We start from the raw sequence: 25,094 nt of genomic DNA, 5'->3' as shown, positions 1-25,094 counted from the left end.
TTCAACCTGAACATACTTAAAATTGTTTTTTTTGCAATTACGAGCAAAACAAAAAATCCTCTCTTCTCCCAGCACTTTTCCTGCAGACCCCCACCCCCGCCCCACTGCCAGCCCTTAGATTCCCGCTAGGTGCTGAGACTGCCCCTCAGCTCACCAGGAAAGATATTCAAAGATACAGTGAGGAGTTAGGCATCCAGCTGCCATTGAAAGTTTTTTTATTTATTCTGGAAAATGTCCCTGTTAGCATTTTCCTAATGGATATCTAAATTGGACAAGCCTACCGGTCTCAGGCCAGTGTTGCCTCAACTAAATAGAAACACTGAGGGAGTTTCATCAGCCATGGTTTCTTGCTTTGGTTTCCTATTGAAGCTATAGCCTGGAGGAAGAAAGTCATCAGCCCAGGCTTATCTAGGTGCTGGGCAGCCCGGTATGAACATGGAGACATTCTCCATCCAGATGAATTTCAAACTTCCTTATGGTAGTGTGGTCTAACTGGGTGTAAATGGAAAATCTGACTGATAAATGTTAACGCTTAATCACTTTAGGTCAGAGTGGGAGATTTGTCCATAATCCTTCACCTATTGGAAAGGCAGCACTCTGGTTTATGGCGAGGGAGAGGATAAAAGAGGCGGCTGTAGTCTGAGGGGCTTTGACTGCAATGAATTCTCCTGATGTTTTATACAGAAATCCAAGCAAGAGCCTAGAAGGCCTTGGTTTGAATTCACAACTGAACATGCCCTTCCTGTCTTCAGTGCGCTGCCATTAATCAGACGGAGGAAGTGAGTTGCTCTTGTACTCTTGACCAAATTTGTCCTTGGGGTAACCCCACTGAGTTCAAAAGAGACACATCAGGGATGACACTGGCCCTGTGTCTCTTTAGTCAAGTGCCTGGCATGTCCAAAAGCAACTGAGGACTTACTGTTTGCTGAGCGCTGTCATCAGATTCAGGAGCATAGGTTACTCTGTAGTACTGTATGTGGCTGCCAGGGGGTCTCCAGTGGATCTGAAGGCTATTGGGGGTCTCCAAGTCTATAACGAGGTTGGTGGGCGGGCTCTGGGAAGCTGCAGCAGGGAACAAAGATGAACTAGATGATGGGCAGATAGCAATGGATACAAACTAGGCGAAAAACACTCCCTGTCTAGCACATTAGTAAGTGTTTCACTGATCTGCAACCATAATAGTGAGCGCTCAGAATGGAGACAGAGGGGCGTCACCTTGGGGCCAGGGAATGAGAGAGACCGAGATCTTGGAGGGGAGTGGGTTGCCTAAGAGTATATAGAGAGGTCTCAACACTGAGACAAGAGAGGCCTGGGAGCTGGAAGAAAAGCTTTTGAGAGGAGACGGAAGACCTAGAAGCATAAAGAAATATAAGTGTACCCCACAGATACCCAAGGTGGCATGTATCTCTGACCCAAGATATAAAGAAGGCATATTGTGAATTGGCTTTAGAGATGGTCAGGAGTGGATTGAACATTCCAATTTACTCTGATGTCATTGCTAAGTTGATATTGTCCAGTAAATGCAACGTCCATCTGTCCCTTCTTGTTTTTAAATTCAATTTCTTACTAAAATATTAGCAGCCTTACAGAGTGTGACTCCCACAGACTTCTGAAGATGTTTCATATGAAGTTTGGGTGCGATTCCCATTGCATATCCTGAGCTGAATGTGACTCCTACAGAAGTAAGGGTCTCAGAGCCTAGGCTTCAGACCAGCCCCAATTGTCTATGTTGTAATTTTTAGCCCCAAAGCCCAACTCAATAGACCTAGGCTCTGAGACTTGGTGCTGCAGGTGTTTTAGCGTAATGTAGACACACCCTAAGACAATGGCTGAGGAAGCCAACTGCAAGAAAGGGATGGGCAACCTCCGCTTGACGTATGGTTCAAAGATATCACAGGGCTTAAGAGAGAAATATGGAGTCACCCAGAAAAGGAGTTTGTTGCTAAATGGTCTCTTGCCCAACGGTTAGAGTCTGGTCTTGAAAATCAAGAGGGGACAAGGCTGGCACTAAGAAGGGAAAGTCTAAGGAGGAAAGAAGGAAGCAAGGTAAACAGAGAGGTGAAAATGTAGCAGATGAACCCAAAGGACAAGTAAGGACATGGCTGAATCCAGGATATGAGCTCTCTCTTCTCAAGCTTTACCTATAACACAAATATGCTCTTCTGCCCACCCAGAGGACTGAGGTCACCTCAGAATGTGCTTTGAATGAAGCTTTGTGGCTCGCTTTGCATTCTCATTGATTTTCTCTCCTTTTTCCTGGATCGAATAAGCTTTGTTTTATTGAAACCAAATCAAAAGTTACTGACTGAACCTTGAGGGTGTTGCTGCATGGAAGCCCAAGGTGAGGTAAACAAGGACAGGCTGAAGTGTGTTTGTTCTGGGGTGAAAGAGGGGAGCAGTCTCCCTGGCCCAGGTCAGGTTCTTGAGTCACAAACAAAAAAAAACTATGTTCAGAAAAAAGTTAAGGTTGAAAGCGAGTTTCAGCGGAGCCCAGATAACATCTGTTCCCCCTAGACTCCCCATCACGAGATCATCTAGGCCTGCTCAGAATGGGATTAGATAGCACAGTAGTAAAAAAATGTCAGTGCCTTGTCTACGCTAGCACTTCCACCAACAGTGCTGGTGCTTAATCAATGGTAGGAGACTTTCTGAAAATACTTGCTGTATGCAAGGCCGGTGAGGGAGGGAATATCCCTTCAGTAGCACCCTCACTTAACAATCCTGTGCTACCCCATGCTCTGTGGGTGCTCCCCACGTCCGGGACCCACCACCAAACCCAGACCCAGCTCACTGCCTTCAGGTGAGTTTAGCTGATGAACCAGACATCCTGACTAGCTGAAGACTTCAGCAGGCACATCCTGAAGCCCTGCATCAGCGCCAGGTCCCTGGCTGCTCAATAGCATTCCTGCCTGCTACTGGGTTTCTGGTTCTGCTCCTAACTCCTTGTTCCTGGCTTCTTCCTATTGACTCGCAGTTCCTGGTTCCTGCCCTGGTGCCAGCCCCTTCTCTGGCTGATTCTCTGGGTATGACCCTTTGCTCCTGATTCCCAGCGCTTGGCTCCAGTTCGCTCTCTTGGCAACTTGGCTCCTGATTTGGCCTCTGGCCACTAGGCCCCGTCACCTCCACACCGACCACAAGGCCAGCCTCCCACCCTGACCATTAGGCAAGACCTTCCCCAGCCTGCTTCATAGCACCCAGTGCTTCTCACAGGTTTGCTGCCTGTACTGGCCATTTCATTCAGCTAGGATGTGCCACCAATTCACTGTTTCTCTGTCGTTATTTTAAGATAACCCAAGCTAACAAAATAGAATAAGTTAGTGGAAAACTTCAAAGTCGGAATTACTTGGAAAGCTCCCAGGGCCCTGCAGAATCTGACAGCACGGATCTGACAGACAGGGGAAAGGTCACATTTCTAGGCTGACCAGGAGGAAGTGAGTTTCTCTGACATGGAGAGTGCCATCCGTGCCAGCCTCATGTGCTGCCCCTTAAACCTTTTCCACGCTTCCTTCACAGCCTTCTGACTCCTCAGTCTAACTGGAATAATGTACGTGTCCTCAAATCAGGATAAAGCTCCAGAGCTCTCTGCTCAGCGGCACTGCTGCCCATTTCAAATGACCCTTCGGAGCCTTATCCATCCTTATTACACTCACGATGCAGCTGAGTTTCTCTTGCTCTCATTGCTCAGTATTCTGGATTCTTCCCAGCATTTTCTCTCCTCGCCGTTAATTTCATTAAACTTATTTACTAAACTAAGCATCAGCTTGCCCAAGTTTAAGGACCTATCTATTCATGACTTTACCACTGTGGATGTTAGCTCCAGAGGGTGACAGACCAACCTGTGTTCTACTCCCAGGCCAGGTATTTAACTCCTGGGAGTGGAAAAACCCAGCTCGCTATACAGTTAGAGTCCTATGTTTGTTCCCAGGCATTCCTTTAAATGTCACATCACAGCCTAGTCCTAAGAGGTTGGGGCTTTGAATCATCATGCTGGACAATAATGCCAGGTTGCAATGTGCTGATGAAATACGATTTCATGCTCACCCAGCATTACCGCATATTCTGTAGTTTTGAACACAAGCATTGAAATGTGAGGAGGTCCAACTCTGATAATTTTGTCCTTCAGGACAAATGCAGACTGGTGGAGGAGGAGTACTTCGCTCCAGGGAAAGGGGGTGGGATGCCTCACTTCACTCATCCAAGCTTTTGAAAGAACAGTCTTGGTGGGTTTTAAAGGGAGTCCCATCCCTCCTTCTTATGCATAAGGATGGCAGCTGCCTTACAATCCTTGAAAGGGAGCAAACAGGAAGATCATTAGATTTATGGCACAGATATTAAAGACTCCGATAGGTCCCAAAAAGATACGCACTGTTACATGATATCCCATTACTGTGCACAAAGGGTTGCGTGTATGTGCTTTTGTGTTATTATTAATAATAACTACTTGCATTGTGGTAGCACGGAGAGGTCCCAATCAAGCATCAGGGCCCACTGAGCTAGGTAATGATAATGAAAAGACGGTTCCCTGCTGCAAAGACCCTACAATCTAAGTGTAATACGAGAGAGAACAGGTGGTTACAACATCTATGTTGATTCTAAACCGTGCCCTTTGTAAGGGAGCACACTGCCCTGCCGAGCGATGGATTTTTGAGACAAGGCCCGTTGTCTGCAAGAGAGAGATGTCCTGTAACGTCCACTGAGCACAATCTACCTGCACAGAGTTTTGTATGTGGATTGAGCAGGGAAGTAGTCCTGATTAAAATGAACTAGCTGTGCTCACCTCAGCACCAAGGGAGGTATTTAGTTCCACATTGCAAAGCCAGTACACAAAGGCAGTCATTTTTCTCTTAACCTTCAAGGAGGCCATATTCTCCTGGGGGAGAACAGAGAAAGAGAGGTGCTCGCGTTCCTCACACTTCCTGCATAGCCTCAGGCTTCTAGAGCAATAGCCTCACTTCAGTGGCTGCCCTGAGGTTGCTGTATTTCTTGCAGGATGCTGCATACAATTTTTTTTTTAAAAAAAGAGAACTTAATGGTTTAGCCTCTTCTTATATGGAGGAGCGAGAAAAAACAACAAAAAGAGTATGAGTCACTTTTCATTCCACATATACACCCCGCTTTGCACCCAGGCCCTCTCTTATCACAGCAAGCGTGCACCTGCTGGCTACAATGGAACATAAGCCTTCCACTCGGAGGCAGGCTTGGAAGATTTTTGACACATCATTGGTATTTCATCCTGCAAACCTTGGTTTTAAGAAGCATGTCAGAGTGGGGACTGAGGAGGAATCATACAATTAAGCGGAATGATTTTCTCAAGGATGCTCAGTTGAACTTGGCCACAAAATAGAGTGAGAGTCTTTCCCATAACCTTGCCAAGTCCCTCCTCTCTCTACCAGGACACCAGCCGACTTAGCCTTTTTCAAGCTATTGGGACCACAAGCCTTCTCGGGGCTTCCTGGGAGCTGCACTCTCTCTTTGAAACCACCTCCTCCTCTTACTTCACTTTTCCTCACTGGCATTTTCTCTTTTAAATTGAGAGACAGATTTTCAAACACATTAGGCATCCAGTTGTGCATGCAAAATCCAGTCCCAGTTTATGTATGCACTTATTTTGATTGCATGTGCAAACTGGGTAATTGCACATGTAAATTAAGCATGCACTCTGGCTGTGTAACTGCTGGCCTAATTTGCTGAGCATCTGGCCCTTTGAATGAATTAAGTGGTGTGAAAGATTGATATCCATGACACATGAAATCCCCTACTCACTCATTGGAAAGATACATCATGGGCAGCAGGAGTGCAAGCCGCACCCCCTTCATTGTCCCACTAGTGTCTCTCAGACTTATTTCAGCACTAGCAAAGAATGGGAAATGTACACCTGAGGGTCAGTTCTGTGCTTGGCCTGTCTCCTGAGTATGCCAAGCATGACACAAACAAGATTTTCAGTGGGTTGTGTGATGTGGATCCTGTCTGAGCTCATCGCTCAGGTTTGACATTGTGGAATTCACACCTTGAAACCTCCCTGTTTGTTTACTGAAGCGTTTAAATAGCTGTAGTTATCCCTCTGTCCCATACAATAGTATGATGCACAATGAGTCTGTTGCATCAATTCACCTTTGTGCTGCACAGCACTTGGAGGCTCGCCTGAGGTAGCTTTATGCAAGAATACATTATTATTAATTACTAATAAAAGCAGGGCTTTGGATTCCAAGACAGCCATTTACTCTGAACTTCACCAACTCAGAAAACACAAAACCAGACAGAACGAGTTTATTCTGCAAAGACTATTGAGAACTAAGAGGAGAATGAGCAGATCACAGATATTAAATGACTCGTGTTCCATTCACTGGCCGCAAAGCCATTAGACAGAGAGTATTCATTACGAGGACCTTTGGGAAGGACACTTTTAAACTTCATTCTGTTGGCACCGAGCAAGATTCAGACTTCCCCTTAGAGCGGAGTCTGATCGCAACGCTCACTTTCATTTTTGGAAGTGCCCCCAATGAAGAATGACTCAGCAATTAGGACCCCAAATGATCCCTCACCTTCCTTAATAGACAGCACGTTATAAACAAGTAACATTAATCAGGCAACATCTAGACAGTGAATTAAACAGCCTACAGAAAGTCCGTGTAACCCACTCCAATATATTCCTTCTTATGGGGAAAAGGGAAACTACATTTCAAGGGTACCAAAAACTATTGGCTTATAACACCAGCCTGCTTTCTTGAGCAGACCGCAAATCTATAACGCATCAGCCATCCAGCACACTGTCTGCAGCACTAGGGACTCACCCAATACATGTCACCTGAAGTTAAGAAACACATGTAGACTTCATATGCAGTGGTACTTTCCTGGAACATACAAAGTCTCGTGTGGTACAGAGCGCACCCAGCTAAAGGGCACTCCTACAGATGTACAGGGAAGACTACGTTGAGACAGATGTCCCAGGTTATAATGATTTTTCCATGAGGCTTTTAAAAGACAGAGCCCTCATCTACATCTGTGTCTAATAAGGCCATTTTACATGTTATAATACATTTCTTCACTGCTCAAAATACTTCCTAAAAGTGGATCATTTTAGCCTTTCATCAATTCACCAAGAGGCATCAGAGATGCAGAGGCCAGCAGTCGCCAAAAGAAGTTCTAGGTATAATCCTGCCTCCATTGACAGCAAAGGGCATTTTGTTATTGACTTCAGTGGAGCCAGGATTTCACCCCTAGAGTACCAAAGCAAAAATCACACCAGGGCAGGACCAAGGTGCCATCTCACAGCTTTTCAGGGGGGGAAGGCAGCACATGCCTGTAACTGATATTATTAGTCTTCACATGCACCCTGCCTGTTCCCCCTAAAAATGTCTACACAAAGATACATGCACTGGGACCTAAATTCCCCAGGGCAACTAGTGATATTGGCTGCCTCCATTTCTGGCTAATCCATCTGAAACATCTTCATAGAGGACTGGCTTTCAGAGGGGAGATGCTCAAGACCCTATAAGGTGTCTCAGGTTGGTCACCCAAAATCACCAACCACTTAGTTGGTCCAACTCACACACCTTGCCTCTCAAGTCACTTTTAGACATTTAGGCCTGGGCAATCCTGTTGTTCAAAGCTGGGTTATTGGTCTGTAACTAGTTCAGAGACTTCCCTTCCCTGAAGACCTAGAGATTTCACGTTGGTCACTTACTGGTTTTGTGCAGAATAGAGACAGTGTCGCTTCGAGCTCCATCCTTGTAATATGCCCAGATGGATATCTGGTATTCTGTGTTCTTTTTCAATCCTGGTAAGCTGGCAACAGCCAGGTTCCCAGCAACAGACAGCTGTAGCGTGGAGGAGAAATGAATGTAAGTAGAGTTCCCAGGCAGCTGCAACTACCTGGTTGAGTATGACATTTTAAAGTATCAAATCCTTTCATAACAAGAGTCACTGTTCTCTAACAAGTCTCTTCCTACAAAAGGACTGATCACCTCAGATAGAATGATCTGAATGCTCTTCGCATAAGGACACCCAGTGTTTGCAGAGTTATAAAGAAATGATGGTCCAACCAGGGTGACTGTCATCAGGACCCTTGTTTCTGATGTTCTTGCAAAAGCTCAGCCACAGTTAAGTTGTCGACCAGTAAACAGAAGGGGAGGTTAAGTAGAAGCTCTCCCAGCTGTGCCCTGACTCCAGTTACCAGCTTTGTGATGCTGCTTCTGTAACCTGCAGGATGCTTTGTGAAAAGCTGTGTGGCCACACCTGAGGAATTAGAGGTCATCAAAACTCTACTCCATCTCCCCTCCAGCCCCTATTTTTACTTTAAATGAACTTTGCACAATAGAAGCTCAAAATCTCCAGAGGTTTAAGCCAATGATGAGGAGAGAAGAGGAAGTAGTTTTGTTTATGGATCTCTCTCTCTCTCTCTCACTCTCACACACACACACACACACTTCGTGAGGTACTGCTCACTGATGTAATTTCATTGAAGTCAATGGAGCAATGGTAATTCACACCAGCTGAGGATCTGACCCATCATTTTGCGTGTGGAGAAGATAGGGGATACCTCCATGCTGGCACAGGACTTTGGGGCCAAATCCTACCCTCATAGCTTTCATAAGTGTAGATGAACTGGGGCCAAATTTGGCCCTAGTTAGTGTGCTGTAGATGCCAGGCAGTCTGGATATGCTGATGACAGTAATAGTTACTTTAATATCAAGTCTTAGGATACTCATTCAAGAAGCTCCAGTTACCTTGCACACGTCTGCAGTCACTTCCCCACTCAGCACTACACTTTATAGACCACACGTTAGTATCCATGTAGCCGTTGGCAGGGCATGTGATCTATACATGCCCAGCAGCCCTTAAACAGGCAACACACCATCTGCGATGGAAGTGGGAATTGTCTGTAATATTTTTATGAACTACCTGTATGATTCTGTACCTATCACCCAGTGGGCATAGAAAGATTAAAATGCTGCACTGGGGAAAAGCAAGAGACATGAGGTGTTTCGTCACATAGCTTCTGGGAGGCTATGAATGGGTCATTAAGGGATGGCTGGAACCAACCTATATCAATGGAAGACCCTAAAGAGGCAATGGGAACCCCAAAGAGCTAACTACTGACACTTATCAACAGAAGCTCCCAGCGGGCTGAACATGTGAACGCAGCATGACTTTGCAGCAGGTGGACAATGGGCGGAGATGACAGGGAAAGGAAATGAAGACAGTCCCTACAGCAGCATGACTCATGGGAGCCCTAGCTTTCCCCAGTATGGACTATGTCTTAACCTTGCCTTATTTACGCTAACCTAAGCACTTTCCCGATGCTATATTCCAGCTGACTAATAAACACTTCTCTGTTTTGAAAAGGTGCATGGAGTCACTGTAGATACTTGCTGAACTGCACTAACCCCCGAAGGGAGTAAAAGTCTGAGCAGGAGTCTGCAGGAATGGGCAGAGCTCACAATGAGAAACAGGAGTGCTGGAGCCCAAGGTGCAGCCCAGGAGGCATTGAGGCCCGATGGTCTACCCTTGTAGCAGAGTGTGACCCCTTGGAGGACTACAGTGAAGGGATCTTCCCACAGCGATGCTTAAAGGCCATGGCATAGCATAGATCCTGTAAATCCAGGACACCACCTCATTCTCCCTAGGCCTATACTGCACCCTACCTCCTGGGAGCTCTCTTCTCCACGTGCATTCCATTTAATCTGATAAACCAGGACATCAGAGGCAGCGGCTGCTTCCCATTGCAACTGGACATTGTTTCCTGAGAGCTCAGTCACCTTCAGGCCACTTGGTGGTGGAACCTTTACTGAAAGACACCAAGAAAACAAGCATCAGGAGCTGGTCGTACAGAGCCAAGGTACAGAGCAGATGGTTAGGGAGAAAAGTATTCACCGGCAGCTGTCTCTCACCAGCCTGCCATTCACTTCTTCAGACCCCAAATGAAAACAGCTCATCATGAGGGACATGGATAAAATATTTGTAAACACTAATTACAGATGATTATTGTATTTGCCAGAGGACATGTGCAGTGCTGGCACTGGGAGCGGGAAGATGCCGGGAGTAGCTTTCAAGGACAAAGAGGCTATTATCATGCCATGTGCTAAACTCCCGGAGAGGCAAGAGAGTCTTTTCAGGGGTCTTCCTTACTTTTATAATTTTTTATTAATTTGTTTAAACTTTAGCACTCCTAAGAGTTCACAGGACTCCCAGCAGCACCTTGGGCCAGGTGCGGTATAGACAAGCATACAATGTAGCAGACCCATCTCAGCATATAAATAATACAGTTGGACACACACACAAATCCTGAAAAGGTTTGAGTTTTGCCCTGATGGCTTTTACACCCCCTCCATTGGGTTCGCTCTCTGAGAATATTCTAGCATATGCACATTTTAAGCTGAATGCACAGGTACCCACCCAGTTTGGTGTGCTCACTGCAGGAGAGGCAGCGAGGACACGTGGGGAGGATTTTAACCAGGTTGCAAGTTTATGAGTCAAATTACATCTAAGGCTCCTGTCGAGGGACAGCCCAGTGCAGTCACTTGACAATCCCTTGATCCTTTGCCAATTCTTGGGGTGCTCCCACCGTATGGGTAGCCAGTCATCACACTAGGTGATTCCCTGCGCACCTCCACCCGCATTCCTCCCCCTTTCAGGGGCTGAAGCTAGAGGACATTGCCCTCCCAGCCAGCACTGCTGTAAAGTGCATTGCTGGGGTGGTCCCCCCCGTCTAGTGTCCTGTGTCACATTTGTCCCCAGGGGGTTAGACGTGATGTCCCCATCTCATAAGAAGATACCCTTGGGATGCCCATTGTGTTAACTCTTTGGATATGGAGCCTAAATCAGCAAGTTCCAGCACTGGGCCCCTGCCAGAAGTTGCAATAACTAAACGATTCTCCCATAACTCCCATATGTGCCCTCTGGGAAGGGGGGAATTCCAGTTCTCAAGTTGCCCAAAACCCAACCCCCAAGTTTCACAGCAAGGAAGGCAAAAAAGCCCACCAGTCTCAGCCACACCTGTGATACGGGAAAATATTCCTTCCCAGTCCCAAAGCTGTGGGTAGCAAAGCCTGCAAGAACCCAGGAAAGGGGCATAGGGCTGACTGCTGGAATGTCAGAACTTCAGAATGTCACAGTCTGTTTGCAGATGATTCACAAATGGGAAAGCAGGAGGAATTATCTGAACTTAATTCTTGAAAATTATTTACCCAGGCCTAGCTGTGATCCATTGGGTACTGTATAATAAGAATTAAGGCAGGCTTCTCTGTGTCTGTTTTCCTCGTAAAAAGGTGAGACTTAATCTGCATTTCAACTTTCCTTTACAAATATTTTTGATGGCCTTTTTCAATTTGCTGTCCCACTTTGGTGACTGGGAAACAGGGAGTTGCGTCCACTTGAGGGATGGAGTAGACGACCAGCTAAAAGCTTCCAGGCTCTCAAATACGCAGCGAAAAACAGGAGAATGGGATGGAGGGAAAGGGAACAGAGCATACAGAGGAAAAAAGGGTCAGAGAAAGGGAAAGACAAGAGTAATCAACTAAAGGAGATAGAAAACGAGTGAAAGGCAGAGGGATAACATGAGAAAGGACTGTTTGGGATGGAAGAGGTGGGGACCAAAGGAGGGAGAAGACACACACCTTTTGAATGACAGAGTTATTTATTAATTCCGGTGTTATTACTTCCCTAGCAGAAAAGGGACGACTGTATTTATCTGCTTCACTTGCAGAGTTTTCCTATACAAATAAGGCGCCGCCCTCTATGGAACTTAATGCAGCTCTCAATGTTGGAAACTGGGGGTGCCCCCTGGTCCCCCTTCCACCATCACGGAGGAGGGAAAAGTGTTGCTAGGAGCCTGTGCCAAATCTTTCTGGAGCTGTTACAAAGCTCTGCAGTGACCTGGAAATCAAAGGCTCCATCCCATTAGCAGTCCCCTGACTGCCCTGACTACACTTAACAGAGCTCTGGAGACAGTAGAGTATTGCCTGCCCACTGCACACAGTTCCTGAAGTGCTGGCAAGGCCCAGCCGGGTAACGAATGGCCAGGAGTTGGAGGTGTACGTAAATGGATGAGGACTCTGCTATTGCGAACGGGAGACTTCCAAGGGCTTGTCCATCATAACAAACCAGCAACAAGTACAGGCTCGCCTCTGCTAATGGAAAATTAATAGTTTCTGCTGATTACATAATCCTCAGGACAGACTGACAGACACAAACACCATCATTCTCCAGGCTTCTTCAAGAGCGGTCAGCCAGCACCTCTAACCAGTTCTTCTTCAGGGGCCATCCCAGAGGAGTTCAGCTCACTAATGCCGCTACCACCACCTTTACAGTCCCGTCCTGGATGACAGAGATACGTCAACACTGGAGGCGTCATTTCCAGCTTGAGCAGACATACAGGTGCTCGCTTGCACCTACCAATACTAAAAATAGACACGTACCCGCGGCAGCACAAGGAGAGGCATGGGCTAGCTGCCCTGAGTACAATCCTGCCCAGGGTCCTAAGTATTCACACGGGTGGCTACCTATTCCCACTACCCAGGGCTACACATCTATTTTTAACATGCTGGCTCAATCAAAACTAGCATCTGTACATCTTCCTCAGACAGAAATGACACCTCCACAGAAAATGTACCCTCAGACACAGGGACATATTCTGTTCCCAACTGAACCCACATAAACCCTAGAGTAACTCCACTGAATTCAACAGGCTTCAAAATAAAGTTGGATGAAATGCTGTGTCTGAACCTTTTTCCAACAAAAGATGCAAATTTGGGGACACCAAAAACATTTAACAAATCCCTGTCACGTTCACCAGATTGTTCATGTCAACCCCACCCCTCATGAAATATTCTGAAAAAGTTGAAACGTTTCAATATTTTCTAAATGTTCCAATTTTTCAGTTCAAAACAGCTTTTTGTTTAGAAATTTCCTTCATTTTTATTTGAAAAAAAATTTAAAAATGTTAAAAGTTTGAAATGTAAATGAAATGTTTTGTTTTGGGTTGAATGGAACATTTTTGCTTGACCCAAAATGAATTTTTCTCCCCTAATTTTTCTGTTATTCAAGCAGAGCTAACTTAAAGGCTATCTTTCTAAATGAGCTGGTCTAGGTAAAATCCAAACCAGTGGGCTCAGTGCGGGAATTACGGTGTGAAATTCCGTGTTCTTTGCTATGCAGAAGGCCAGAGGAGCTGGTCAGAATGGTCCCTTCTGTCTCCAAGTCATTGCATCTATAAATAAAAGCAGGATTTGACCAACAGAAATTACTGAGGGCAAATGCTCCCAATGGAGGATCACAGTTAAGTGTCATTTTCTCAATTCCATGTATCATTCAGATGGTTACTGCCCAACATCCAATGGCTATAAGAGTTCATTTCAAGACTACCGAGCATTTGGAAATTCTGGTAGCCTGGTAAAGATTTCCCAGCAAAATGAGTGACTGGCAATAAGATGTCCTGTTTAGAAGGACCCTATTAAAGCAATCTATCCAATGAGGGGTTTGAACCCCAGTAAGAACCAGGTTCAGTGCCAGTGAGATTTCTGGCCACGCCGAGCTGAATTTTGGCCAAGTTTGGGAGGAAAAAACCTGCCCTGACATGGGCAGAGAGAGATACTGAGGAGGGATTTAAGTCTTCAGGTAGAAACCTGGCAGAACTCAACAAATTTCAGCCTCGATTTGCTCTGAGGTCTAAGATTTGTTTGAACCAGAAAACCCTAGTAGTGAACATCCCGAATTCTGGCGTCTGGGTCCAGATCTAAACTTTTGGCTGGCTGGCAGCTAGGCACCAAACTTTATAATGGACCTTGAACCAAACACCTACTGACCCTCACACTCTGCCTCTGCCCTACTTACATGTGGTAATATTGCCTGTAAGCGGAAAGGATTCGCCTTCGTTATAAATAGAGCTGACATTAATGAAGTACTGGGTCAGAGAAGACAGAGGTCTCAGCACAGTGGATGATGCACTGCTGGGAACTTCGACCTACAGTGAAACAGAAACACCAGGGTCAGAATTGTAGCATGGAGCAAGGGCAAAGAGGGACTTGGGATTCGGAATAGCTGCCCCCAAACCCTCCCATTTTGAGGCACCATCATTATTAAAAAGCTGCAGGCATATGAGGAGCCTCTGTCAGGAGACCGCAGAGCTCTTGACAGCACACGGCGATGGTGCCTCTTATGTGAAAGGAAAGATGGGAAGGGTTTTAGTAGAGTCACACCTAGGATGCATGACTCCATTTGAAGGGTTTGGACCATGTGAGGAAATTCAGAAGGGCCCATGGAAGCACCTGCCTGTATGTTCCCGCTGTGCGAAAAGGATAGATAGGATAGCACTACAGCTAGGGCAGGGCTGTTTCCCTATTACCCTGTCTTCTGGCAATGCAGGGGTCACACCCTTGCACAGGTATAAACCAACTAACGAATCAAGTCCAATGGGGCTACATTCTGTTCTCGGTTACACAAATGTTCATCTGGAGTAACTCTGCAGCCAAGCCATTGGAGTTAACGACGCATTCGCACTCCATCGCCGTTCTCCCGGTTTTAGCACATTCCTGTGTCCCCTAAGCAAGGACTTGCCTCTCCAGAATTGCTCCCTCTGCTTGAGATGTAGGTCACACGGTGAGCTCTCACAGCACGCGAAGCTGCGGTCCAGCTGACCTTGACAGATCCATGGTTGACCTCAGAGAAACTCAGGTGTCTAGGAGGGCTCAATGCCACTGCAACAATAATTAGCAAAAGGATGTGGTGAAGATTTTTAAGGCAATACTTGTAAAGCCACTGATTGCCTCCTGCTGCTACCTCCATCTTAACTACTGGACTTTTCCCACTGTGGGATGAAAGAGTTTCTGATTTCATTGTTCCACAGGTCTACATGATGCCCTGGGAGAATAACTGGTTTATGGGTAGAGAAAGGGTCAAATCAACCCACTTACTCTCCAAGATCCAAAGAGCTCAAAACTCTCAGGAACTTCAAGTCTAGATCCTGATCCTAATTTTGTCCCTGGTCAAACCCTCTGGGATAGGGGCTCAGATGCCATGGCGGTGGGTGCAGTATGAGAACCCAGGTGGATAAAGATATAGATGCAGATAGATAACTTCAGTTCTGAACACCCCAAAATTGGGAGCAGTTTGGATCCAGATCTGACTCCCCCATTCTGAATTTCAAGGAGATTCAGTCACAGTTTGCCTGGACAGAACCACTCACTTTCACAGCCCTGTACCCCATACTGGAGTTGTTCATGAGTAAGCTTATCATACACCTAGAGGTAGCCTCGGAGAACCACCTACATTTAGCATTAGCCAGGGAAGAGGAAGCCTGTTTACGAGCTATGTGAAAAATACACGAAGCATCTCAGTTAATAAGTCTCTCTTGCAAATTGTGCACCATTCATCAAACCACTTGTGCTCCTGTCTAAGGGTCAGCTGAGTTAGAGAAGGAAGTAAAACATACGGGTGGTTTCCTGGAGGCTGGCTGGATCACTCGCCTCTTCCCCGTACATGGCGTACACCGCTACGGAGTACTCAGTGCTGGGAGACAGCCCGTCCAACAGAACCTCAGGTTGTTCCACTTTCACCTACCACAGGATAAAGAGTGACACTCAGAGAGGTATTTTGGGGTGAGGCTCTGCCATGGTTGGCTCCCCGTAGCAGCCTCTAACAAACCAAGAGCAAAGCAGGGCTGCAGAGACAGGAGTCTAAGGCTACAGCTTGGCTGTCTCTTTGGGCACGTCTACACTTCAAGCTGGGGGTGTGACATTCCCAGCTTGAGAAGTCAAATTTGCACTGGCTGTCCTTGAGCTAGCTACTACGAATAGAATGCAGCCTGGCTAGCTGCTTTAAGTACATATTCACAGGGTGAGGGCAGATGTGTACTCAAGATGGCTAACATGCCACTGCTTTCCTCTGCCCACTTTACCATGGCTACACTATTTCTAGCATGGTAGCTCACTGAAAGCTGGAGTGAGTAGGTCTTCTCCAGCTCGGAGGATATATCCAGCTCCAGCTGTAAGACGTATCATTAAATAGTACTTGTAACACTCTTCACCTGCCACGTAGCTGTGTTGTGGTCAATGCTTCTCCACCGCCCAACCCAACAGACATCATGCACAGCGTACACAAACTCTACAGCTGGCTGGGAATTTTTCACCAGAATAATTTTTCCACTCAAAAAATACCAAATTGTTAAAACCAAAACAGTTCACACAAAAAGGTTGGTTTCAACTAGTTTTCCAACTTAAAAAAAAAAGTTGAAATATCCTATTCTGATACTTTCTAAACAAAAAAAACTTCAGTTTCTTGGTTCAAAGTGACTCATCTCAAATTTAACTTAATTTATACTTTAAAATAGTTAACAAAGAGAAAAGGGTCAAAATCAAATCAAAATGTTTTGATTCATTTTCAAAACAATGTTCTCAAAAAGAGGCTAGCTAGCCAGTCTCAGATGGTTTAGGCACAACAAATCCTGCATCCTGGCAGGGAGTTAGACTAGGTGACCCTTTTGGTCCTTTCTAACCCCTATGATTGAGACAAACTGGATTTTTTTTTTCAGTCTGTCAGGTTGCAAAAATTTGAGATGTTGACTTTTTCTCCCAATTTGGGATGGAAAACATTTTTGAAATCTCAAAAGTACTTGTGGAATGGTAAAGCCATTTTCTGTCCAGCCCTACTGAATATCACGCGCTCCCTCTCACTCCCACCCTGCCACTCACCACACTCTGTCCTTACTTCTGGGTGTACAATTCTGCTAAACAGAAATGAATGCCAATCCAGCTTGCTTAGGTTAGGGTGGTAGAACTACAGCGGGGAAAGCAATGATTATTTTTTCTGAGAAATACTTAATTGAAAATAAAAATTAGTTTTCATTTTCATTAAAGCTATTCAGGTTTTCCTCCGCAGGCCAAAAAAAATCAGTTTACTGAAAATGGGTTTGGGGTTTTTTGACAAAAACCTAAAATATTTTGGCAAAATTTTCAATTTTTATTGATTTTTTTTTAATAAAAACCAAAAAGAATATTTTCCATTGAAAAAATAAATAGTGTGACAGACCCAAACCAGTGGGGTACAGGAGTCTGGTAGAGGGCAAATATTCTGGTCACTGGATGAGTAGTTTTCTTTTCCCTGAGTGACCAGAGCAGGGACTGCACTGGAGTAATCAGGAACCTGCTAGAACCAGTTAAGGCAGACAGGCTGATTAGATCACCTACAGCTAATCAAGGCAGGCTAATCAGGGCACCTGGGTTTAAAAAGGAGCTCATTCCAGTCAGGCAGGGAGGAGCCAGAGGAGAGGAAGTGCGTGTGAGGAGCTGGGAGCAAGAGGCACAAGGAGCTGAGAGTGAGAGGCTGTGCTGCTGGAGGACTAAGGAGTACAAGCATTATCAGAAACCAGGAGGAAGGTCCTGTGGTGAGGATAAAGAAGGTGTTTGGAGGAGGCTATGAGGAAGTAGCCCCAGGAGTTGTAGCTGTCATGCAGCTGTTACAGGAGGCACTATAGACAGCTGCAATCCGCAGGGCCCTGGGCTGGAACCCGGAGTAGAGGGTGGGCCTGGGTTCCCCCCAAACCTCCGAACTCCTGATCAGACACAGGAGAAGTTGACCCAGACTGTGGGGAAGGTCACTGAGGTGAGCAAATCCGCCAATAAGCGCAGGACCCACCAAGGTAGAGGAAGAACTTTGTCACAATAGAGGAACATTTTTCGGTCAGCTCTAAATAGAACCTAGTAGCCCAGATCGCATGCAGGGACAATACACATTGCAGTAAAAAAATACAAATTAAAAATAAAAATCTGATCCTTTTGCGAGCATGGAGAAGGTATCATAACAGACAGATCACCATCACTTTTATTCACAGATATTCAGCACAGAAAAACATCACAGCACAAGGATTAGGGACAGAGATGGATTCTCATGGGAACCAGCTGTTTAAATGAACTGTCTCTAAGATTCCATGGGAGAATGCAACGTTCTCAGCCTACCAAGGCCCAAACAGGATACCCCTGGGGAAGAATGACTGAAGACGGGACACGAACAAATGACTGCAGAGAAGAGAGTTCTCACAGTTTCACCATTCTACATTTGTGATGTAAAATGCTTCACACTAGAGATGGCAGGGATGTGCAGAGGGATTATGAATTTGTATCTATGCAAAGAACATGATATCCCATATCCGGAGAGAGACTTGAAGAGCTATGCTTCTAGGAGGAAAAAAAAATCACAAAACAAACCAAAAAACCCCCCACAAAACAAACCTTTTCCTCAACTTTTTCATTTTTATACTTGTTTATTATTGCAGGATTGTCACCATCTACTGCTTCCAGAGCAGAACTGCACTCACTTAACATGCACGGGACAGCTTGTTTTGCAATGCTGCTCATGGCAAAAAGTCAATACCTGCCTTGTAATCTGAAAAACATTCTAGGAGGTTTTAACGGAAAGACTAGAATTTGATGGGGTGGGAAGCATTTGCTGGACACACAAAGTTAACTCCTTTGTGGGTGGCCCATAGCTTTAGTGCTTTAATTCCTGTGTGAGGCAGGAGGAATTGTGGGACAGCCCAGAAACATATACATAAAAAAAGTTACCCCTGTTCACCCATCCCAATATCAAGGCCACCCAGAGAATAAGTGGCAGCGTCTTGGAAGGCCTGGCTTCCAGCCTCAAGCTCCACCTACTAGACACGCTTCTTCTCAACACTGAGGAAAGAAGCCATAGATTTTTTTGACAAGATATCAGGCTCCAAGCGCATCATTTTGCATATGTTTGAGATAGTTCATTAAAAATGCATGTTGGATTAGATGAGCTGAGAGCTCCTTTTCTCTTGTATGGTATTATTTAAGGTTTATCCAAAGCCATAAGAGTGAGTCATATTTAAGTAAATAAAAACTAACCTGCCAAATCTACATTTTGAAACCCGAAACATTTGTTTTGTTTTTGTATAACAAGTGGATAGGGCACTGGACTGGGACTTAGGAGACCTAGGCTCAACTCCTCAGTCTGCCACTGGCCTGCTGGGTGACCTTGGGCAAGTCTTTTTCCCTCAGTTTTCCCCATCTGTAAAATTGAGATGATAATCCTGACCTCCTTTCTAAGCCCCTTTGAGATCTACTGAAAAGTGCTGTATAAGAGCCACCGATTGTTATGTCTAAATATGGGCTCACTCCAGAAAACTCTGGATCCAGATCCAAACTTTCTTGAATTCCATGTTTAGACCCGGGGCTTCCACTCAGACCTTTATAGTAACAGCAGGTATACAATGAACCTTCCCAAAGCCTGCATTGATTCAGATCCACTTTGACTTACAAGAGATTTAAATGAAAGTCAGTTTAGTAATTCTCATGCAGACCTGGGATTTAAGTTTGGGCCCCATATGTCTGACTATATTCAGTGCGGCAAAAGGAATAATTATAACTATCTTCAGCTATACCTCTTTGGTATCATCCTCCGCTCCACTGGGGGCTGATGAACAGAGCACCAGGTATTGAGTAGCTCCACTTGCTGGCTGCCAGCTCAGTCTTAGATGGTTATGGCTCACTTCAGACACTCTCAGGGAAAGGGGTGGTGACAAAGCTACTCAGATGAAGAAAAACGTAACAAAAAGATTCACAAGGCAGTTGATCATTTCTGTCCTTAACCCCTCTCACCCCCCGCCCACACACACACACACACACACACACATTCAAGGATATCTAAACTGTACAGCAGAGCAAAACACTTAGGTTAAAGCTATTTTAGGAGATGTGTATATGATGCTTCTATAACAGAGAATCATCAGAATCCGGTCAGGCCTTATTGGCTGTTCCTGTTGGTGGGGAATATCTTTGACATGTGGAACAAAGAAATGTATCACTCCCATCACAATCTCTCCTTGTCCCATGGTCATTTAACTCCAAGCTTTCCTTCAAGATAGATATTGTTTGGCAGATATTAGCAATAAAAAAGAAACAACATGCAGAGAAGGTACTAAGACTTGAGAACCTTTGGACAAACTTGACAGCGGTTAGGCAGCTGAGACGACTGCCTATCATGCCAACCAATCTTGTCTCATTTTTCCTTGTGCTTCCCTATCTGTATCTACCTGTTGGCTCTTGCCTTACACATAGCTTGTAAGATCTTCGGGCCAAGTAAGAGTGTGAACACACCACCTAGCACAATGGGGTCCACTTCCACAAAACAAATTAATTACCATTTGGAACAGAGGGGAAAAAATCAGAAGCAACAGGATCAAAAGCCTTTCTAGAAATGTATATAGTCACAGAACGGCAATCTAAAGGCACAGCTTGCTCCCTAATAGCAGTAACTGTAAAACATCTACCTCATGAGGCTTGTCTCTGCCTTTGCAAGTTTCAGCAGCTGACACAGAGTTCTTCCTCAGGCTCACACCAATCAGCCCCAGTCAGTCTCAGGGTTTTCAATATCTATTTTTAAATTGGCTCTTTCTGGACCCTTCGGGGGACATTCTGGGGAAAATCCTAGTACAAAAATCTCCCTCTTTCAATTATTGCATCACAAGGGAACAGAAAGGATCTCCAACATTTTAAAAGAAGAGCAGCAGTGGGTGAACAAGTCAAAAAAATTTAAAAAATCCATAAGGGAAGTGTGTGTAGGTGAGTATATGAGCATGTGTACCAGGCTTCCAGGCACAAAACTCCTGGGATGGGATGTCATTCCATTAGCATCTTATAATTCAATCCTGAGAATGTGATCCAGGAATGGCTGAGTAAATGTAGCTTAATTATAAAAACAATACAACCACAACAGAAAGCTTGATGCTGAGTCTAGTATATCTGGGTAACATTGTTTCTTCCTGCCAGAATACTACATAGCTAATTTTCTCCCCTGAAGAACATTCATTTTGTTTACGGTCAAACATTATCTCCAGAAGTCCTGCTTTACCTCAGTCATGTAAAAACACTTACTGAAGTCAAAGGGGATTTTGCCTTAAGCATCAAGATTCCCACACACACTTTTTTTAAATATACGGCATCATCTATATCCGCAGCCTGCTTAAAGAGCTCAGACATACCCTATACATGGGGCAACCACTCGGGAGGTGGGGAAGTGCTGAGGTGATGAGGAAATCAGCACAGAGAGAACTGGAGCCTAAGGAAGGGAGTGAAAGATGCTTGGGACATGGGAAGAGAGAAGCTGTACAAAGCAGAGAGGGATGCAGGGAAGGCCAGACTAGTGCTCTCTACTCACGACCTACATGTCGAAGTGATGCCCCTCAGCCCATCTCCAACGGCATTTTCATAAATAGGAAACACTGAAACCAGGTATTCCGTGTGTGAGGTCAAATTGACAAGCTGGGTGGAGGAGGCAGATCCATCTAAAACTACCTGAAAAACACAAAGAAAGGCTGTAAGAAGTTGTGGCATCAGGAGTTGTGTAGCAGAGGAAGCAACCAAACAAATCAACACCAGCTACAGCTGTCTGCTCAGGTCTAGTCCAAGTCTGCTCTGGTTTCCAGGCACCACACACATCCAAATACAGGATCTCCTACCTCTTTGGGGATTCCTCCCCGGGATGGGTAATATACAATCCTATATTTCTTTGGTGGTCTCAGCGGAGGAGTCCAGGAAAGGTGCATGCTTCTGGAGGTCACCTCTGATATCATAAGGTTGGTGGGACTCAGATGGGGACCAGTGTTGGCTGAGACAGCTTTCACAGGACTGCCTATGAGTTCAAAAAACTAGATTATCTTCTTAAATTATCTTAACATGCCAAATGCATTTTCTACTTTTTATCAAGTGACATGTCCTAATCCAGTTACAGCCTTCTTCTCTAAAGGCTAAGGAAGCATTCCAGCCTACCATGAACATTTAGAAGTTGGTCCAAGGGGAAATATAAAAATCCCATTGAGAACAAACTGTGTATTTTGTTGGAGGCTGAGACTATATTTTACATTTGAATTGGAGTCACTGCTATCGATTCAACAGACGGCCCAGCATTTGCCAGTTCCAAAGACAGCCAAATTGAACCAGAAAAGGTCTGTTTTTTTAAAAAATAATAAACAAAAAACCAGCCCATTTTCTCTGGGTTATGGCATGCCTGAGAAAATTGGTCTAATTACATCAGACCAGATACAGACTAATAGGTAAGAGTCCATTTATTTTGCCAAATTCCAAAGCCACTGGAATAAAGGTGCATTTGAAAGTTGAACTCTCTCATTCTATTTTAGAAAAATCTGTGAAAAAATAAGGAAAGATTAAAAATTGGAGGGGGGAACCTATACACAGCTATTGGTACTGGGCACTCAGCCTAACATTGGGTTGGGGATGCGGAGGGGGGAGTCCTTCAGTCTAGTTCTAGCATCTCTTTAGCTAGAAAAACCACACTTCTTTGTACTTAGCTATCCCTTGGGAACATATGGCTTGAACTACAAGTGGAAAAAGGCTTATACTCAATAATTTTGCAATCACTCCCCACCCAACAAAAGCCCACAGTGCTCACAAATTAATCCTCTGCTTTGGACATCTCAATGATGAACCCAACAGGCAGTGATGCAGCTGCACAGGGTAAGTTTGGGAGAGGCCCAGGTTAAGAATGCATTTGTTGTTCATGTGCATTGAAGTGGATAAATTGGACGGGTAAGTCCCCCTCCTCCCTACACATGTGTATTCACCTATTATTATTTATATACAGTACCACCCACTATATACTTTCCAGCCGCCTTCCCTCCCAAAGTCTCTGCCCAAGCTGCTCACAATCTTAGGATGGAGGGTAGGGGAAGGGGAACCACACACATTTATACATACATCAGCTCATCTCATTGCAGAAGCGGGTCTTCGAGAGGGACGTCAGCATGGAGAGGGTAGGGGCCTTGCAGGCGAACCAAAGAAGCTGTACCATGCATAGGGGATCATGTGGAAGATAGGTGACCGTGTGAGAGGCTGGCAAACAGGTGAGCAAGGCGAGGAGCACTGGCAGAGCAGTGGAGACAGCTGCAAGAGAGGATACGCAGGGAAGGGAAGAGGTAGACAGAGCTCTGGAGGTGGTGACAATAAGCTGACAGCAGGTGGGGAGCAAGTGGTAGGATTTGAAGAGGGGATCAAATGGACAGGGAGGAAGAGGAGTGTAGTGGGTGCGTTTGGCATGGACTGCAGGAGGAGATGAGGAAGCCATGCTCGCTAAGAGGACTGCTCGGGGATTGCAGGCTTTAACTCACTTGTGTTTTCACTCTTGTGCTTCTCTTTGATCCTGGTGCACAAGACCCGGGTGAGCCTGCTGACCAGCGAGCTGAGCAGGGGGAAATCCAGCACGTTATACACAGTGAGCTCCAGGGGCTCTGACGCCACCTGTCTCAGCTCTGCCTCGTCTGCATTTTTCACCCCTAAAAAGAGAGAAAGCAAAGAGCCAGTCAGCTAAGAAAACTCCCAGGAGATGAACAAGACTCAGGGCCAGAAAAAGGTCTTCCCCTATTTAATGCCCCTGTGCAGGAGTCAAGCACAACTGCAGTCTCTTGGCTAAAAATGTCTCCTAGCCTGCCACATGGGGTGGTGCTACTCTGCAGTGCCCTGGAGTCTCACCTGTAGCTAGAAGCACAATCTGGCCTTTAAGGAGCATGTCTGGATTGTGTTTAAATAGTGGAGGCATGGGGTCTTCTGTGGTCCAGAGCAACACTTGTAAATCCTCCTAATAGTTCCCCTCCATCCTGTTACTGCAGGCCTGGCTACCACAGAGGCTGATAATATTCCATTAAAAGACAAATCAGAACATATGTAAAAATCAATGAATGAATGAATAACACTTTGATATTTATGAGGTGCCAGCTTCCCCCACAGAGTATCTGCTGTTCACTAGAACATAAAGCTCCATCACAAATCCTTGTTATTCTTTCCACAAATCCAGCCCTGCATATCATCTGTGCACGAAGGGCCTGAAGCTCCATTGCTTTGCATCTGCATCACTCACCAATATGTAAAGCAGGTCCCAATTTGGATCGTGTTTTACTTCTTCTCACAGACATAAAAGCCTATACAAGGTGCAGAACAGTGGCGAATCAGGCCCAAATCCTTATGCCTGTAGAATGCCATGCCTTACCCTTGCGCATTAGAGATGCAGAGGGAGATCCTGGTGTAAATCAGTGAAATCCAGTGAAGTCAATGAAGCTACCCCATCTCCATCATATGGGGATCTGGCCACTAGCATGCAATCCTCTGGAAAGATGTTTCTCTTGAGATTTTCTTTGTGTAACGGGCAAAAAGTAGCCAGCACCAAAAGGTATCTTGTATTTAACAAATACGCTCATCTTTCCCATCTTGAGGTGGGATTAGAAAAGGATCCAAACCGAAACCTTGGATTAAAGCATTCCTATAGTTTGGGAAAGATCCAGGTTTAGCCGTTGTGGCTTGGGCCCATCTCTAGTTTGAATCCACCTCCATAATTTCTTGCCATATTATTTCTGGGCCGGGTAGTGTTTCCTTGTCTAACCCAGGACTGTGTTTTCGTTCTGCATTTGTAAAGCTCCTAGCATGGCAGGATCCTGCTCCATGACTACAGCTCCTAGGCACTGCAACAATAATGATCTGGACAGGCGGTTTAAATCGCTTTCCTCTTTAGAGACTATAACTCAAGTTCTGATCGTCTAGAGTCAAAATACACAAACACTGAAAAATTTCTAAGCAAAACAACAAGGGGAGGTGTCAAAGCAGGCAATACATTCAGTGCACAGGTTTTAAAGTATTATGCTGTAGACTCTATCACATTCAATGTCTTCATTCAGTATATTAAGTAAAGGACGTTGCAAAAGATATAGCCATACAGTGGTATTCAATGAATTCTCTATGGTGTACTCACCATAAACCACTTCCAGTGTGGCAGGGGTGGGGAGATTTTTTACTGTTTAATTTTATTCCTCTTGCATTAACCTTTACTAGATAAATTCAGTTATAATTGACAGCTACTCTCCCAGTCATGTTATGCCTCCTTATTGCTGCCAAATGGCAAACAGCAGATAAGACTATTAGAAATACAGAATGTTAATCAAATGGATGAAATTGGAGGCAGATTGCCAGATACAATAGGTTGGGAATTTAACCAAATGGTTCTCTTTGGAAATGGAAATTCATCTAAACCAAAACTGTTCACAGGACAGGATCAGTTCACCAAATGTTCAACTCAAA

At 45.1% G+C, this 25,094-nt stretch overlaps 1 protein-coding gene across 1 annotated transcript in view; it reads right to left on the bottom strand.

Moving 5' to 3' along the window:
- Positions 1 to 25,094, bottom strand: part of COL20A1 (collagen type XX alpha 1 chain) — a 99,183-nt gene that overhangs the window by 42,954 nt on the left and 31,135 nt on the right. Inside the window, exons 10-19 of the mRNA XM_050918713.1 lie at positions 23,138 to 23,302; positions 21,473 to 21,645; positions 21,179 to 21,308; positions 19,397 to 19,539; positions 15,428 to 15,551; positions 14,554 to 14,693; positions 13,831 to 13,960; positions 9,645 to 9,787; positions 7,685 to 7,817; positions 920 to 1,062 (exon numbers count right to left, since the gene is read on the bottom strand). Coding sequence (XP_050774670.1) covers positions 920 to 1,062; positions 7,685 to 7,817; positions 9,645 to 9,787; positions 13,831 to 13,960; positions 14,554 to 14,693; positions 15,428 to 15,551; positions 19,397 to 19,539; positions 21,179 to 21,308; positions 21,473 to 21,645; positions 23,138 to 23,302 — 1,424 coding nt within the window. The remainder of the gene's footprint in view (positions 1 to 919; positions 1,063 to 7,684; positions 7,818 to 9,644; positions 9,788 to 13,830; positions 13,961 to 14,553; positions 14,694 to 15,427; positions 15,552 to 19,396; positions 19,540 to 21,178; positions 21,309 to 21,472; positions 21,646 to 23,137; positions 23,303 to 25,094) is intronic.

This window comes from Gopherus flavomarginatus, chromosome 11 (assembly GCF_025201925.1).
Source record: "Gopherus flavomarginatus isolate rGopFla2 chromosome 11, rGopFla2.mat.asm, whole genome shotgun sequence".
Classification (NCBI taxonomy): Eukaryota; Metazoa; Chordata; order Testudines; family Testudinidae; genus Gopherus; species Gopherus flavomarginatus.
This window is presented reverse-complemented; position numbering and strand designations above follow the sequence as displayed.